The following is an 18,149-nucleotide window of genomic DNA, read 5'->3' as shown; positions in this document are numbered from 1 at the left end:
TATGTGTATATAATTATCCATACAAATAAATATTACATAACACAGCTATGCCTCTTCACTACTTACCGAGCTACAAATGCCAACTCAATTTGTCATTTGTATTTTAACTTGGTTTGTGGTATCTTTCGTTCTGCAGCTTGTTGTAGGATTCCATTCATATGAAATTCTAGAACATGCAAAGTTAATCAATATCGAAAAATATCAGAAGAGTGGTTGTCTTGGGGGGGTACGGAGGGGAACCTCCTAGAAAGGGATACAAAGGAACTTTCTAGAATAATGGAAATGTTCTGTATCTTGTTTCAGCTGTATTCAAGGGTCAAAACTCACCTAAGATTCTGTGCATTTTATTGTAATTCATTTTTAAAAAATTAAATCACTCATTTTTGCAAAGAAAAGAACAATTTTGTTGGCTTTTTACCTACTTGATTCCAGACTGCTCCATATTCTTATAGTTACACCGACAATTTTTCTTCTAGGTATGCTTCCCTCAAAGATGTAACTACATGTATCTTGGGCTTATCAAGTTTTTATAGGACCATACCCCCTGTTCTTTTGCCCTGAGTGCTTTGTCCAACTGAATGAAAGGATTTACTAGGAAAATTTTAATTCATTTTCACAAACTGTGACGGCCATGTCCTTGATTCGGTCATTGTCTTGAGGATTCACTGTAATCAGCCTTTGTAACTCAAAGTATTTCTCGATTTTATTTTTTACTAGTTGCAAAAGACAAATCCTTCTTTTTTTTTTTTTTTTAAGATTTTATTTATTCGACAGAGACAGCCAGCGAGACAGGGAACACAAGCAGGGGGAGTGGGAGAGGAAGAAGCAGGCTCCTAGCGGAGGAGCCTGATGTGGGGCTCGATCCCATAACGCCAGGATCATGCCCTGAGCCGAAGGCAGATGCTTAGCTGCTGTGCCACCCAGGCGCCCCAAAAGACAAATAGTTCTAATCTCAATACCACAAGTTCCAGAAATTTTGGATTTTCTATTTTCCTCTTGCCAATAGGCTGATCCTGTTCTAAATTCATCTCTTTCCCGCATTCAAGTGCAGTAATCATCAAGGTAGTAGCCTAGTAACGTTTGGTTTTGCAAACTTGTTATGATTTGGAGCTCTTTCAGAAATTGGAATGTCATTGATTTTCTCTTATTTGGCAGATTCTTTCTCTTTTGAAGACTCTGGCTGTTTTCGTTGGCACAATCCTATGGTTGGTCGTCCTCTGCCATCATCCCACGGTGGCCGGGCACCGCTCAGGCTCCTGCATGACCCAGAGTCTCTCGTCCACCCTTCGTGTTGCTGAACCTCTTGGCTATCCAACTTTTCATTTTTTTTAAGTAGTCAAATCTGCCAACCGCCCATTTATGGCTTTTGACAACTTCAAAAAACACTCCCTTCCCCAGAACTCTAAAAGATAATCTTCTATATATTCTTCTAGTAAATTCATAGGTGTTTTGGTTTTTTTAAGGCTTGAATCCTTAATCTGTCTGGAACATGTTTTGAAATTCAGTGAGTCATTTTTGTCCACATGACTATCAATTGTTTCAACATCATTTGTTGAACCCACTCTTTCTCCCCAAATTCAAAATGTTGCTTTCGAATCCACCAAGTTCCCATAAGTTTGTGGGTAGGACTGTTAACACTTCCTGTGCCGGCACCAACTGCCTAGAGTACTTTATGGTACTTTTTTTTAATACCAGGGAAGGTAAATCTACCCTCATAACCTTTTCTCCCCCAGATGTTTATCAGCTATTCTACACACGCATTCTTCCAAATAAAATGTAGGATCATTTTGTCAAGTTCCTAAAAACACCATGGAGTTTTACAGAAATCACATTGAATATATAGGTTTCTTTGGAGACAACTGACATCTTTACAAAATTGAGGCTGGCTATCTAGAAACATGGCATTTCTGCCTTTACACAAGTCTTCTTTTCTGTCCAGCAGCAAACACTTATAATTCTCATATTCATGTATTTCTTGTTAACTTTACTCCTAGGTACTTTAAGTTTTGTTGCCAGTGTAAATTAAATTTTTTTTCATTTATTACATTTTCTAACCGGTGTTTACAGTTACATACGAGAGCTCCGCATCTGATGATTCTGCTGTACTCTTACCCTAAAAGTACAAGATTTCTAAAAATAAAACAAATGTGGTATCTCCCTGGTTAGAAATCCCTTAGCGTCTCCAGACTGCCCAGGGTAAAATGTAACCCCCTCTTACGGCACACAATCCTGTACCCTGTACCACCGCCAACACATTTTCTTAAGGTACCTTGGACAGGCCATGCATTTCCACACATTTACACCTTTGCATATGCTGTTCTCTCTGCTTGGAATTCCCTTCCCTATCTCCTTCCTCCACTCTACCGTCCTTCTAGCTTTTTCTTCAAACCTAGTTCAACTGTCACTTTCCTAGGGAAGCCTTCCCTGACCTTCTATCCCAGACTAAGGGACCCCTTGTCTACACTGTCTTATCAGCCTTCTGCTTATTTTTTTGGAGCTCTAGCCCCACTAATTTTTTTTTCCTGAAAGTAACATATGTTCATTTTTAAATGAATACAGTAAAGACCCAAGAAAGAAAAATCACAATTCCATCAGCAACTTCTTTTACTATTTTAGTATATTTAATATTTTTAAGGCTGGGAAGTTCGGCTCCCAGTTTCACGTTTGTGAGCGTCCTGAAAAGGGTCTTGGGTAGGCCGCCCACCTGGGTCGAAGGACGTGGTTAAGAAGAGTGAGCCTCGAAGCCAGCCGACTGGGGGACTGGAAGAAAGGAGCCCGGGCCTAGCTCCAATTCCGCCACCCCCGAATCCACACCCACTCCGTGCCTGGGACGCAGGTGCAAGCCACACGCGGCGGCCCCGCCCTTCCAGGGTTTCTTGCACTTGTGACGCCCGTGGCACACTAGCTTCTCTACAAGGGTAACCCCAGGAGGTGGCTCCCTGTAAGGCCTCCTCGGTTTGAGTCTCCTGTGACCGGGGCCGGTAAAAGAGGCCATTTCAAAATGGCCTCATGGCTTCGTCTCCAGATCCAAGTGGCTTCTCCTTTCTTTTCTAATCCCCGTTCTCCCGATTTTCTCAGAAACCCGGTGGCCCACCCCCACGACTCCCTCCGACAAGGCGCTCTCCGTGTCTCTCGGGAAACACGGCCCGCCCAGCCTTTGTTGTATAAGCTGCGCAAGGAGCCAGTTTGCTTTCAGCCAAAGACTAAAGGGTCGCGGGAGTCGGAGGGCCGGGGGAGCACCCGGCGGGGGCCCCACTCCGCCCGCGTTTTACCCCCATCTAGACCTTGAGGAAGAGAAAGTGAACCTCCTCCCAGCTCCAGCTCTGACTCACACGACCTCCTGGGGCCCAGGTTTCCACTTAACAATTTACGTGGCGAGGCAATCACCTCGGGTGTGGTAACCGCTGCCCCAATGCTCGGATTTTTAACATAAGTTGGCCAAGAGTCTTGGGAAGCCAGCCCGGGGACCTAGACTTGCCCCGACGCCTGGGGGGCCAGGGGCGCTTTCCGTCGATTCCGAGACCCACGACGCCCTAGGCCCAGGGCGCGGGGCTGGGCTTCGTGCCCGTGCCCCCGTCTTTCCTGCTGCCCCACTGCCCGCGGCAGGACGCGCAAGGACGTCCGCCCGGCCCCACGCGCGGCGGGACACGCGCGGCCTTCCACGGAGGGGCCGCCCCTCCCCCACCCCACCGCCCTGGGGCGGGGCCACGCGCCCACCGGAAGAGGCGGGGCTCGGCACGGCGGGCGGGCGGCTTGATTGGCCGGAGTGAGCCTGACGCCCGCTCCCGCTATAAGTGCGGGGCCAGAGCCGTCTGCGCCACAGTCTTCGCCGAGAGTTGCCGCGGTTTCCTGCTTCAACAGTGCTTGGACGGAACCCGGCGCTCGTTCCCCCCCCCGGCCGGCCGCTCAGAGCCAGCCCTCCACCATCTTCTCACAGCGCCCTCGGACCGCTCCAAGGCCCCCGCCGCCGCTCCAGTGCCGCGCAGCCGCCGCCCGCCGCCGCCTTTCTTCAGCCGCCGCCATGACGACCGCGTCCCCCTCGCAGGTGCGCCAGAACTACCACCAGGACTCGGAGGCCGCCATCAACCGCCAGATCAACCTGGAGCTCTACGCCTCCTACGTCTACTTGTCCATGGTGAGCGCCGGCCCGCGGCCGGGGAGGGCCTCCCCGGGCGGCGGGCGGCGGGGCGGGGCGGGGGTGTGGCTAACCGCCTCCGCGCGTCCTGCTGGAAAATGGACGCTGCTCGAGGTCTCCCAGGACTTGCGCAGAAATTCTGGTCACTTCGCTCTTTCCCACCGTCTCCTGGAAGGGTTCCCTCTTAGGCAAGGGCCGCATTTGCACACCGCTCTATATTTTAAAAGCTTGGTTTCTTGAAATCCTCGAGTTGGAGCGGTTGCAACTTGTACAGTCCTACAGTTAGGAAAGTGAGTTTTTGCGTTTCCATCCCTTCCTCTGCGTCGATCACGTGATCTCGAGGCCGTTGGTTTGCTTGGGTAATGGGCTACGTGGTCCAGCCCCCGTCCCCCCCGGGTATGGCGGAGCCTGCTGGGAAATGGTATCGAATAGCAACCGGGGAGGGGGGGAGCTGGTGTTAAGTGGCTTATCTGCCTTGGGCCGACCACTCTCCGAGCAGCCGTCGCCACCCCTCTGTTCTGCTTATCTCTGAGTCCCATTTGAATTGAAGCATGGAAATCTCCCCTTCTGCGGACTCAGTTGTCTTAGTCATCCGTCATTTGCCCGGGCACTTAATTTTTTACTCTTTTGCGCCTGAGTGTTGTGGCGGTCTAACTGAACCCGTGGTTTTCGGATAAATTAACACCAACGGTTACTGGGCAGAGAATTTTTCCATGCGCTGATCGGTGGAAGCCGTTTTTCAAAATCCTATTTTTAGGCCGTGTGGTGGGAGTTTTACGTAGAATTGCCTTATGATTGCGCAAATTAGCCAAGAATAGACACGTTCCAGATGGATTTGAAAACAGGCCTGGATTTCCCCGACTGCCATTCCATTTCAGAAACACCTGAATACAGCAAGTTCCTAAAACTGAACCCAATTTTTTGCTTTCTGTTGGCCGTTTCTTTGTATACATTAGCATTGCCAACAGTTGTCACTTTGTCTAATGGGTTAATTTTAGAAATTGGTCAGTTGCTGTAAGCTGGCAAGCTCATGTTTTAACATGGGTTAATCAAGGAGTGGGGAGAGATGCACTATTTGTGCAGGGTAAATACTCCCACACCCTCCCTAATCAGATTTAACACAGGCTGGAAGAACTTTGCACTAATAACAGCCTTAAATTCCATGCTGGGGACAATTCCCTCTGGTATTCTAAAGGTTCTTTTGTAGTAAGCTTTCCATTTCAAGGACCAAGTTTTAGAGTACAGACTAGGGTGCTTTCAATCCAGGAGCACAGCGTGCCCCCCCCCCCGGGGGGGTCTGGTTTCCTTCAGTGTAGACCCCTTTCTTGCTGGGCTTTGAGAAAGAAAGGCTAGGTGGCAGAGTGCTTTTCTTGTGCATTCCTAACAGAACATGTTCCATGTTCCCTATTCAGTCTTACTACTTTGACCGCGACGATGTGGCTTTGAAGAACTTCGCCAAATACTTTCTCCACCAATCTCACGAGGAGAGGGAACATGCTGAGAAGCTGATGAAGCTGCAGAACCAGCGAGGTGGCCGAATCTTCCTTCAGGATATCAAGGTGAACAAAAGATCCAGAACTCCCCTCCTCTGTATCTGTCTGGCAGTCCTCAGGTGTCAAATCACTCAAACTAGTACTTGCCCTTCTAAAATGAGGGTACTTTTGGCTTCTGTACTTTTTTTTTTCCTGCCTGCTGTCCCCGGTAGGTCAGAAATGGTAATGGGCAAAGATGTTAAGTTGGAAACTGTTGCAGGAGAAACTTGGATATCCGTTTTGCTGAAGCGCAGGTTACATGTTAGGTGCTTGCTGACTGGTGGATTCAGGGGTAGAGGCTGCAGATGCATTGACGTGACCTCTCATTCAGAAACCAGACCGTGATGATTGGGAGAACGGGCTGAATGCAATGGAGTGCGCGTTACACTTGGAAAAGAGCGTGAATCAGTCACTACTGGAGCTGCACAAACTGGCCACTGATAAAAATGACCCCCATGTGAGTATTGGCAACCGGGAGCGAATGGAGGTAGTCATCGTCTCTCAGGTCCTGGGAAAACTTAACCATTAACGTTTTCCCCGTTATGTTTTCTAGTTGTGTGACTTCATTGAGACTCATTACCTGAATGAGCAGGTGAAATCCATCAAAGAATTGGGTGACCACGTAACCAACCTGCGCAAGATGGGGGCTCCGGAATCTGGCATGGCAGAGTATCTGTTTGACAAGCACACCTTGGGAAACAGTGATAGTGAGAGCTAAGCCTTAGGCTGTCTTCCCATAGCCTCAAGAGTGACTTCCTGGTCACTGAGGCTCAGTGCATGCATGTTGGGATTACCTATACCTTTTCTATAAGTTGTACCAAAACATCTACTTAACTTCCATTTGTACCATTCCTTCAAATAAAGTAATTTGGTACCCAGCTTTTGTCTTTCGAGTTTTGGGAATGCGCTAGAAATGTATCTAGGTCATCTTCGCAACATCTGTTTAAGTGCTATAGTTGAACCACGGTAACCAAAATGAAATGCCTAAGAGGATTTGTATTTATTAGAAGTTTGGAAAAGATACCAGGGCTGGGTGTGCTGAATTCAGACAGTATTTGACTCAGATTCTGAATTGGATGTTTTGAATTACATGTTTCCAGTGGTTCATTCCAGCTTTCATAATTTTTATGTACAAAGGGCATTTAAAGGCTTAAGTAGTCCTGAAACTATGGATTTTGTTGTCCATTAAGCTGTTCAATTCTGGCTGTCCTGTGAACACATTCTTCAGTGTGGACAGTTGCATGACTGTGACTGGGTCAGTGTCCGGCTGGTGTACGTGCAGGTAGGACCAGGCTGGTGAGGCGTCTCTCCTTGGGAAACAGGCTAAGAATGTGCTTCATCCCTAGAGAATTTGAGAAAGTCTACAATGTAAGTATGGAGAATAATCTGAATTTCAAAACTACAATGGTTGGGAGTTAGGGCAAAGGATAGGACCACTAAAATAGAAAAGTGAGTAGTGTCAGGAGACTGCAGAGCCGCCGTCTTGCTAACATTAATGTCCTTTCCAAGACAAACTGCAGTGATTTGCAGAAGTTTGTCTAGCTAGAACTAAGGATTGTAGCCCTTTAGGTTTTCATCACAGTGCATTTTGACCGCAGAAGGGGCTGAGAATCTAGAAAACAGGAAGTTCCCAGTGCTCACATGATGGGGGTGGGTAGGGTAGATCTTCACTGGGTGAAATCAGTATGCAGGGACCGGGTGATTTTGTGACCGCTGTGGATTGACCCCAAGGTGGCATGAAGAGCACATTTACATTCAGAAGTCTTGATAAGTACGCCCAACAAGTACCCCAAAGCAGTGAGATAAACCCCAAGGGACCTGGATACCCTCACCTTAACCATCTGCCAGTTCCCAGGGGTCTAAGTTTCCGGAAGTACTTCTTCACTGAAAGGTTATGGGGGAGTGTTCATACGTGATCTCTGAGCTACACCTGGGCAGTTGAGTGGAGCTCTTGGGCTACAGCCCAGAGACCCTAGCTCTGCCTTAACGGTTTTGCATCTGCTACTCAAAGTGAGCTTGGTCCAGGAACATCATCTGACCATCATGGCTGCCAGGCATCGTTCCTGTCACTGCAACCTCACCTTCCTTTACCTGGGACCCAGGGAGCTCTTCTAATGATGTCAGGCTCCGGTGAAATGAGCAAAAGCCCTCAAACTTCAAGGGCTCTTGCTGAGGTGGCCAGGTGTATGCCCCAAGCCAATACTGGGTGTAAGTCCAGCATGCTCTGGGGGTGATGGAACCATAGGAAAATGGGCTTCCAGAAAGGTGGAAGAAGGGTAGAATCACAAGAAAGGTGGTGGGGCTTCCTATCCATGGGGGGGGGGGCGGGGAGGTGAAGTGACCCTGGTTAAGGTAGAGGACAAACCTGTTTTCCAAGGCCCAATATGGATCTTCATGACCTTTGAGTATAGTGTGTATGTTAGTTGACTGGTCCAAATGTGATTCTCTGAGACGATGTTCAGTGGTCTCTGACATGTCCGTCAGGTTAAACTCAACAGTTTTCCTCTTCGTGTGACCAGATTCTGGGTGCTCTACGGAGGGCCCAGCACTCTCTGGGAGCAATTCAAAACTGGTCTTTGTCCCAGGAGTCACGGGCTGTAGACTTTGGTCTTTAACAGCGCCGTCTATACCTGAGATTCTGCGAAGGCTTGAGGGTGCTGACTGTCCAGGTGGAAAGACCATTGGTGTGTGGCTGAGGGGTGTCTGTGGGGCACTGTGGTAGCCTGACCTCCCATACAGTGCAGCAGTCTTGAAAGCATCCTCCTCCTTAATCTTCCAGGCCTTGCTCTCTTCCTGGTCCCTAGAGTTCTGCCTGGCACCCCCAAGTTTCCTGAGCTGGCCGTCATGAAGAAGGCCTTCTTTCTTGGGCCACAGTAGTTTGGTCTTTGAGTTTGTCCTGGGGGGATGGTAGTCATGGGACTGTAGCCCTAGGAAGCGGCCAATGATGCCAGTGTGAGTGCCCTCCTCTTCCTCCTCTGGGTTTGACTGAAACTCCATGTCTTCCTTATGCAGACTGCAAAGAAGCACAAGACTCAAGGTTGAGTAGGGGACAAAGGACCAAAGCCAGACCAGAGTTCTCTTTTCACCCCCTCTTTTCGCTCCTTTTGGCCCAAAGCCAAGGACACACGGTGTTCCTCACAACGCCTGGACTCACCTCTCTCCTGACCTGTCCTGTACTGCACTGGCCTCTTACTCCTTCCCAGCCTGGCTCCCCTCACTGTTCCGTGACTCCCTCTTGCCCACATGCATTAAACTCCCTAGCCTGGCACTTAAGGGCTTTCTCTTCGTCTTCTCTTTAACATCCCTTCCTCCGAGCGACCTGAACTACTGGCCCCCGGGTGTAGCGGGTCAGATGAGGCCCACGAGGGACTGTGGGTAGGCCGGGGGTTGTGGTTCCAGCTGGGGAGCAGCATCCACAAAAAGGGAAGTGTGGCTTCCTGGGAGCCCAGAGCCTTCACTCTGCAGGAGAAAGCCCACTGTCCCAGGATGTGGCCTGCCTCGCCTGTGTCCACATTCTCCCCATGCTTCAAGGTGCAGCTCTGGGTCCCGCTGGAGGCCACATCCCAGACCAGAGGTGGTCTCTGTTCTATGTTCTCTTTCCCAGGCATCTAGTACCTTGTACCTTGTGTGTGGAGTTTGGGCCTTGGGTTTGAAGCCCCTCACTAAATGGTGTGTTCTTTGGAGACAAAGTCTACAGCATTAGTATCCTCTGTTCCCCACCCAACCCTCAGCTGCTAGAGCACAGACCATATGGAATTGAAAAGCAGCTTCCAGAAATGTTTCTGACCTCCATCCTTCATCCTTCATTTGATCACTTTTTCGAATCTTCCTCATACCCACTAGGGACTCTAGCTAATTCAAATTATGGCTTAATAGAGTATTTGGTTTTTGTTTTGTTTTTGTTTTTTTAAAGATTTTATTTATTTGACAGAGATAGAGACAGCCAGTGAGAGAGGGAACACAAGCAGAGGGACTGGGAGAGGAAGAAGCAGGCTTATAGCGGAGGAGCCTGATGTGGGGCTCGATCCCACAACGCCAGGATCACGCCCTGAGCCAAAGGCAGACGCTTAACCGCTGTGCCACCCAGGCGCCCCGAGTATTTGGTTTTTAAAAGAAAACAGTGCTTAATACTGCGGAAGAAAACCTGGATGGTATGGACCCTGATACACAGGGGAAAGTCCTCTCCACTATCCTGGGGAGAGAGGGCTGTCTGGGATGGCCCTTCAGGCCACTGCGGCCCAGCTGCAGCTCACAAGGGAATAGGACCGAATCAGGGAAATGGGACCCATGAGCAAGAAAGTTTGGCTGCTGTGGGTGACCTGAGGCCTGTACGCCAGCACAGAGTCTACCCAGAAGGTACCTGTGGTGAATCAGCCTCTTGCTGGCACATACTTGCCCCGCCTCCATACCAGGGACCGGGACTCCCCACTTTCACTCCCCATCTAAACACCCTGGTGTATCAGAAAATGTAGCTCTGGACCAGAGCTGGGAACAGGGCTCCGACAGTCCCAACCACATCACTGATCACTGTCAGCCCTTGAATAAGTCCCTTCTCTCTCTGGGCCTCAGTTTCCAACTCTGGACATGGAGAGGGGGGCTAGGCTGGAGTTACCTAAAAGTCCTTATAGTGTTAGGAGTTACTAAGCAGTACAAGGTAACGGGTAGGGGTGTGGAGATGGAAGCAGACATACCTGGTCCGCATGCACTGCTTGCTAACTATGTGACCTTGGGCTGGGCAGCCTATTTAACCTCTCTGAACTTGGACTTAATCATCTGAAAACTGCAGATACCAAACCAGGGTTATTGGGAAGAAAAAGATAGTTTATATAAAGAGCTTAGCGGAGTTCCCAGCACTTAGCATACATCCAATATATACTAACTAGTGCTTTTCCAAGTTCCTGTTCGTGGGCTTTTCTACCCACCGAAGTGGTTCCCTGGCACTGCTCACCTGATGTTGAAGGTGGAACCTAAAAAGGAGGCTCGCCGAGACTGGGCGGAAGCCGCTGTGTAGGGGGGTTGTGGTTCTGGCTCGTTCCAGTACATATCCCGCTCCATCGGGGGCAAGTCCTGGTGCATCTCGTCCACAGCCAACAGGGACACCTGGTTGCCAGGCACACAAGGAGATGTCCAACAGAAAGCTCAGCCCAAGCAGGACTGTGATCTTGCTAGATGACCTAGAAAGGTCACTTCCCCCTCTCTGGGCCTCAGTTTCCCTACTTGTGCAATGGAGAGACTGATGCCTATCTGCAACCTCAAAAGTTGGGGTGAGACTCCCGTGAGTGAATGGTTGGCTGGGAGGTGGGGAGCAATTCACTGTGAGGCCTCCCTACAGAACCGTGGGGTCCCCTCCTTGGGTCCAGTTCAGGGAAGGTCCACAGGACAGGCTCCCTCTCTCCCCGAATACCTGCAGGCTCCTGTCAACAATCCAGTTGGTCTCAAAGTCGTCATCATCCTCTCCAAATGGGTTGATGAGCTGCTCTGCCACCTTGGGGAGAGGCAAGGCTCTGGAAGTCTTCAGGGAGACTCCCTGCAGCTCTGCTCCCTGCCCTGCAACTTCGGCTCCTGCTCTTTCCACGCCCCTCACGATGCCCCTCCTGCCTGACCACCCTCTCCAAAGCCAGTATGTGAGGGCTCCAGCCATCCCCGCTCATAGGCACCCACACACAGTCCCCTTCCCTGCAGGACACTGAGCCTGAGCCCCTCTCCTGAGCCCATTGCTCCCTGAACACCTGGAGTTGTCCTTGAGCCTGTCACTCAGCAGAGTCACCACCCGTCCCTGCCCTCACGGTATCTTCCCCAGAGTTCCATAATTCTATGCATTCGTTCATTTACTCATTCAAGTCTTCAAACACTCATTTATTCATGATTTTCAAAGCAACAGAGAGAGATGTCGGAGGCTGTGTTCAATTAAAGGGTGGCCCAGGCAGGCCGAGTCCTGGCGCTAACCTCTGAAGTCCCCTGACAGATCTCCGCAGTACTGAGGGGCTGCACTAAGGGTTTGAGAGACATCCTGTAAGCCACTAGGGAATTCCGAGCAGAAAAATGGTGTAATTGGTTTGAGCTGTAGAAACCGAAGATGACTGTGGGGAAGAGGGTGTGGATAGGGAGGGAATATTTCACCCGCGTGAAACGTGGGTGAGAGGGCAGGAGGGGGCAATGTACCATCACCACCACTACTAAAAAAATAAAGAAAAAAAGGAAGAGACAGAGAATGGGTGAGAAACAGAGGAAAAATAAAAAGATTGAGACAGAACTGTGTTGTTCAGAGCTCCTGTTAGGAAAAGCCCTGGATGTAGTGGGAGGAATACTTGGAAAAGCCACTTGGGATGGGCACGGGACACTCCCCCAAGCCCAGCCCGCATCACAGATGGACATCCTGAGTAAGGAGAGGAGTTGCTCAACTGCCTTGAAAGAGTGGGGGCTGGGGTAGTTAGTGTCAGGACTTTTGTTTTACTACGCAGAGGGGACAAGTTTGGGACCAGAGCCTAATCGCTGGGGACAGCGAGGGGTTGCCTCACCCGCAGGGCCTGCCACTGCTATTCCTATTCCAGGCATTTCCCTTGTTCTGGACAAACATTTGGGGAACATTCTCTGGAGGGGGCATATCAAATGGTTTGACAACTGAGGTTTCCCTGTATCTGTCCAGCCTGCTAAGTTCAAGGCCTCAGGTGAAGCGCTGGGATCAGACACTGGCCTCAAGCGGGTCCCACTCCTCTCTGGGTCTCAGTTTCTTCATATGTAAAGACACGGGGAAGGAGTAAGACCAGAGGGTTGTGGTGGAGGCCCAGCACCCTACTTTCCACATTCGAAACTCTCCTTTCCTGGGTGGCCATGACCCTCCTAGCCACGACCACAGCCAGTCTGGTGGCAGGGAACCTCACCTTCAGCCAGCCGGCATAGAAGAAAAACTGCAGGAACGTGAAGACGGGTACAACAAGGTCCAGCTCGTGGCCAGGGTAGGCCTTGGCTGGGTTCAGGAACTGCCGCCCAACCAGGCAAGCCAGGAAGAAGCTGTATACAGCCACGGTCACCACCTGGGAGGGAAAGGAGGTGGCAGCAGAAATGGACTGGCTGGGGACCTGGGATCAGGAAGCTCCCTAGGCTGGGCGGACGAGGTCTTGCTCTGATTTGCACAGTGCAATGACCCTGGGTCTCCGCGATCTCTTTAAAACAGGGATAATCACATTCCCTCCACTGGGCTGAACCAGGCAGGAGCCTGGACTCTTCAAACCTGTCACTAGAGAGAACCTGCAAAGTCCAGACCTAACTCCCAGGGTGAACCTCTTAGCCCCTAAGTGAGCTCTTCCCATCACAGGCTGTTTCCTGAGTCCTCCCAGTCCCCGTTTCCCTAAGGGGCAGCTTCACTAGCCTAGTCCTCACCTGCGTGTACACCAGCGGGATACTGATCCAGTCGTAGGCAAACAGGTGTCCACACTGAGTACGCAAGATGTTCATCTCCTGGGGAGCAGTAGGGAGGGTTGGGGTTCTGACCACCAGCTACTCTCCCAGGCTCAACCCCAGCTCTTCCCCAGGTACCAGCGTCTGGCGCTCAAGGTCCAGCCCTGGCTGTGTGGTCATAGGCAGCTCACTTAACCTCTCTGGGCTTCAGCCTCCTCATCTATCAAAAAGGAGCCAGGATGGACACCTGGGGGGCTCAGTTGGTTAAGGACTGCCTTCGGCTCAGGTCATGATCCTGGAGTCCTGGGCTCCCTGCTCAGCGGGGAGTCTGCTTCTCCCTCTGACCCTCCCCCATGCTCACTCTCTCTCATTCTCTCTCCCAAATAAATACATAAAATCTTAAAAAAAAAAAAAAAAAGGAGCCAGGATCTCAGAGGCTCACTTTAGAGAGGAAGTGGGAGGGGAATTTGGGGGAGGGGCCACCGTGGGTTGTGGAATCCTGTTGGTCAAAATCCTACAATCCCAAGGCAGGTTCTAGAAGGAGCCACAAGCCTTCTCTTTGTAGGAAACTTTTCCACCTGGCGCGCAACCGTCTCCACTCTGAATCAGCCCTATCTCTGCAGTGAGCTCACATCCAGCAGGCTCTGGAGCAGGACAGGGTCCCGGATTCGACCTCCAATCCACGCCTTCATTGACAGGTTGGCAAACCACACCCAGGGCACCCAGAACGTGTTGTGCGGCAAGCTCAACTTTTCCAAGTGCGTGCGTTCCGCGGGGGTCATAAAGCCTGCAGGGTGGAGTGAAGAAGGCAGTGGGTGGGGGAACCCGCAGAACGATGGCTGGCAGGGGTGGCCAGGCCTTGCCGAAGCCCAGGATTTTGGCCCAAGTTCCTTGGGACCATGGAGCTCCTTTGCCATCCTCTTTCAACAAATAATTACTGGGTGCCCACTGTGTGCTGTTCTGGCCTGAGCACGTGAGAAGGGTCTGTCTTATTAATCAGCACCAGGTCAGGGAAGGTCAAAGACGGAGGTCACAGAAATGCAGACTGGAAACCGCAGAACTGGACGGGAAAGGGCAGAGGGAGGCAGACGGGTACTTTCTCACCAGTTTCCAAGGCCCCGCCCCCGGCCTTCAGTCCCCGCTCTTCCCTCATCCCTCAAGGGTCCTTAACCCTATCTCAAACCTCTATCCTCACGCGCGGTTCCGAGCCTCGCTCCCACCGATCTTCAAGCACACGACTCCGCCCCGCCCCATCCGACGAGGTCTCAACCCCACCCGGCTCCTGGCCCCACCCAATCTTCAGCCCGGAGGCCTCTGGCTCCACCCATTGGCTCCGGCCCCGCCCGTGCCCGCTCCTGGCCCCGCCCCGGGCCCCACCGGCCCCGCCCACCTGCTTTCACCAGGTGCTGGGAACTGGGAAAGCGCTTGTAGACCGCGGCGCTGACGCTGCGCAAGATGAGCACGTTGCCCAGGTTGGCGTAGCGGATGAGCGTGCGCCGCAGCAGCCGGCCTTGCTCGTCCTTGCCCTCCACCAAGCCTGACACCAGGTTCATAAGGCGGTCGGGCCACGGCAGGTTCTCGTACTGGTTCCACCAGCGGGTCACGACCAGCGTCACGTAGAATCCTGGGCAGGAGAGGCGGGAGGGCGAGGGGCGAGGGCCCAGGCTGCGGCCAGAGCCAAGCGAGGGCGATGCCTCGGTTTCTCCATCTTTTTGATGGCAGCCGGCCCAGCCCCGACCCTCCTGGAAGGCGCTCAGGAGGGGAAGACCATCAGAGCCCCTCATGAAGGCGCAAGAGCCGGAGTTCTCTCTCCCAGGGGCCCCCTGCCTATCCCAAGAATCTGCCAGACCCCTACCCTCCTGCTGGGAGGCTCCAGGGACCAGGTCAGCTCTGCCCTCAGAAGCTGGGGTCTTGAGTGCTAACCTCAGGACGTCCTTCCTAACGTCTAACTTCAGTGTGTCTGGCTGCAGTATCCCCATTTCCCTGAACTTGTCGAGAGGGACACTGGCCTTCTCCAGCCAGTTCCTGGTAGTCCACCTGCGTGGAGCCGGGAGGAGTCACTGGGATCCCGACACGCCCAAGGGGGAGCTCACCCAGCACGAAGGAAATGGGGATGAGCTGGATGTAGCTGTCACAATACAGAGTCAGTTTCTCAAACATCACCTGCTGTTCCTCCGTGAGGGCCATCCTGGGGGGGGGGGGTTGAGGGGATGTGTAGACACTGGGAGGCTCCAGCCAGGCCTAGGGTAGGAGTGTGGCTGCCTCTTTGCTACCCCACCACTTCCCTGTCCCTTTCACTGGCCCTGCCTGGGGTGCCCCCTCTGGCCTGAGCCAGGTCCCACTCCTTCTCTGGCAGCCCCAAACCTCAAGGGGGCCTTTGCTCCAAGGCTGGAAGAGGTTTCCTGTGAGATATAGGAAAGACGATCCTGCCAAAGGAGTTACTGTTAGGCACCACTGACCCTTTTAAAGGATTCAAAGGAATAGTTTGAAAGCAGATTCAAACATAGGGTGTTTAGTCTTTAAAAAACCATGTGGTGGGGAGAGATGAATGGGTGAGCACAGAGGGTTTGGGGGCAGTGAAACTACTCTGTGTGATACTATCATGGTAGATACATGTCATCTGTCCAAACCCATAGAATGTAACACCAAGAGGGGACCTAGTACAAACTGTGGGCTTTGGGTGATAATGGTGTGTCCGTGTGGGTTCATCTATTATGGCAAATGTGGCGTGTTGATAGTGGGGGCATCTGTGTGTGTTTGAGGGGATATATGGACACTATCTACCTTCTGCTCAATTTTGCTATCAACTTAAAACTCTAAAAAATAAAGTCTAATTAAAAAAAAAAAAAAGTATATTCATGCCGGAGTAACAACCAATGAAAACCAATGTGCTTTGTTATTGGTATTATAATTACGAATTCAAGCATTTCCTGTATTTAATAGTTTTTCAATCCATTTCAGTCAATGCTTTTCCCCTTCAAAATGTTTTCATACATTCTGTGATTTTATCTGTCCTGTATTTTATTTAAGTACACGTTTTTACTGGGGGAAAAAAACATATGGTCTGGACCTGTGATGGGATTTAGGAAAACAGGCTGGCTGCGTAGGACCAGGTAAGGCCTGGGTTCCAGGGCCTCTCCCTGGGTTGGAGGAAAGACACTCCCAGCCTTCACGGAGCTGCCTCCCTTTACCTCCTCCTCAGACCCCAACCCCCGGCCCTCCTGCCCCCAGGGCTGGGCCAAGAGTGCAGGTCAGCCTTAGAGGTCTCTGGTACCCGGGCCCCTGGCTGGCCGGCTGGTTGTTGCAAGCCCCAGCTGCGCCCCTCCCAGACCCCAGCCCCAGGCTGTCCCCGGCACCTGTAGACGAGGCGGATGGTGTAGTAGCTGAGCAGGAAGATGAGGAACTCTCCATAGAGCAGCTTGTAGATGCTGCCTCGCCAGCACAGCAGGAGGCGGGAGAAGGAGCCCAAGCGGGCATTCGCCACTTGGCTTGAGTAGGTGACGGTCATGGCCGGGCACTGGGCTGCCGCAAGTGGGCTTGGGTCCTAGTAGACAGACAGGGAGAGACACCGATGGGGGGCTTGGTCGGGCCTTGTCTGGGCCTCAGGAGTGATCTTAGCTGGGACTCTTCCCTGCGCTGGGCCTCAGCTTTCCTGTCTGGACACTGGGAGGGGAATGAGGTGGCCTCAAAGGCCCTTTCGGCTCTTCCCGTCTGTGGGACATGGGAAGCCAGGGAAGGGAGCCCAGAGCTGCCCACAGCTTTGGCAAGGAAGACAGATAGGTCTGTGCCCTTAAGTTGTATGGCAAAGGCAATGACAGCAGCAATAGCGAAGTCTGCATACTGGGCTTGGTCCCCTAAGCCAGGCAGCATTCTGAGCCCATTCTGTTCATTAGCTCCCAAGCACCTGCAACCACCTTGGAGCAAGATTGGTAAGGGGCCTGGTCAGTCTTGTCCACTGCCCTGTCCCCATTGCCCAGAACAGAGTCTGGCTGGTAGAGATGCTCAAATAACGTTTACTGAACAGTGACCCCAGGGCCCTTCCACTTGCTAATCCTTCCGCCTAGAGGATGCGCTTTCTCATCTAACCGTATGGCTCGTTCCCACTTCAGGTCCTCTGCCCAGAAAGGGTGTTCCCAACTACTGTACCTGCAAATAGCATCCCAGTGGCACTGGTACTCTCTGTCCCCTCATCTTGTCGATTTCTCTACACAGCATTTTATCTTGCTCTACTTGAAATTCTATTTTGCAGGACGTCTGCTTGTTTACTGACCATTCCCTCCTGAGAATGGAACCTCCCGCTGTGTTCCCGTAGGAGGTGCTCCATAAAAACTTCTCGAAGCAATGACTGACACCCACCCTCTCCCTGCTTGCTCTGATGGAGCGCGGGGGCTCCATGTCTTTGTGCCTCGTGCACGCCAAGCTCACTCCCACCTGGGAAGCTTTGCACAGACACACAGGTGCCCCCACACCCACATACATGCTGCCCTTGGGTTTACATCACATGCACCCATGCAGGGACCGCCGTCCACCCCATAGGCCCTCAAAGCCCCAGCCCACTGGCCTGGGCCCACCCCTACTCACAAGAGGGGCTCCAGTCTTCTCAGGCAATCCCACAACAGTTCTGGCCACTGGACCGGTGGGACTCTTGGAGGTCCTGTGGCCAGTCCCCCTACCCACACTTCGGGGCTGGCCCTGCCCATGCGTGAGTTAAGCGGTCACTTGACTCCCTAAGCCAGGGCCTCCACAAAGGAGCCTTGTTTGGACCCCCTCTCATAATCTGCGTATTAGCTGCAGCCAACACGGCTGGTCAGGACCCAGGGCCCCTCTAATTCCTGCCGGTGCTGTCGGGTTGGGGGTGGGTGGGGACTAAGAAGAGGGCTAGAATTTAGGGCAACTGCCCTCCACCATGGGCTCAATCCTGCCATTTTCTCTGGGCCCTCAAATACAGAGATCGAAGGATCTGTTTCTGACCACTGAGATCTTGCAGGCAGAGCTGTGGGGAGTGGGGCCAGGGCCCTGGTCTTCGTCTCCTGGGCCAGGAGTTACACAGAGAGAGGGGGCTGCCGGCCAGGCCCTATGGCGGC

The 18,149-nt window shown here is 52.0% G+C and overlaps 2 protein-coding genes across 2 annotated transcripts; one reads left to right on the top strand and one right to left on the bottom strand.

Moving 5' to 3' along the window:
• The first annotated feature begins 3,807 nt into the window (after nt 1-3,807).
• Nucleotides 3,808-6,546, top strand: FTH1 (ferritin heavy chain 1). Its single transcript, XM_034645293.1, has 4 exons — nt 3,808-4,135; nt 5,548-5,694; nt 5,999-6,124; nt 6,221-6,546. Exons 1-4 carry the CDS (start codon nt 4,022-4,024, stop codon nt 6,383-6,385), a joined length of 552 nt encoding a protein of 183 aa, XP_034501184.1. The 5' UTR covers nt 3,808-4,021; the 3' UTR covers nt 6,386-6,546.
• Nucleotides 6,547-6,667: 121 nt separating this feature from the next.
• On the bottom strand, nt 6,668-17,425 carry BEST1 (bestrophin 1). Its single transcript, XM_034645294.1, has 11 exons — nt 17,212-17,425; nt 16,422-16,609; nt 15,159-15,253; nt 14,456-14,689; nt 13,698-13,852; nt 13,048-13,125; nt 12,549-12,701; nt 11,072-11,152; nt 10,616-10,767; nt 8,033-8,680; nt 6,668-7,009 (listed from the first exon to the last, which is right to left on the bottom strand). Exons 1-11 carry the CDS (start codon nt 17,278-17,280, stop codon nt 6,991-6,993), a joined length of 1,872 nt encoding a protein of 623 aa, XP_034501185.1. The 5' UTR covers nt 17,281-17,425; the 3' UTR covers nt 6,668-6,990.
• Nucleotides 17,426-18,149: the final 724 nt, after the last annotated feature.

The sequence above is a fragment of the Ailuropoda melanoleuca genome, chromosome 16 (assembly GCF_002007445.2).
Source record: "Ailuropoda melanoleuca isolate Jingjing chromosome 16, ASM200744v2, whole genome shotgun sequence".
In the NCBI taxonomy this organism is placed as follows: domain Eukaryota; kingdom Metazoa; phylum Chordata; class Mammalia; order Carnivora; family Ursidae; genus Ailuropoda; species Ailuropoda melanoleuca.
Note: the sequence above shows the minus strand (reverse complement) of the source record. Positions and strands in the feature narration are given on the sequence as shown.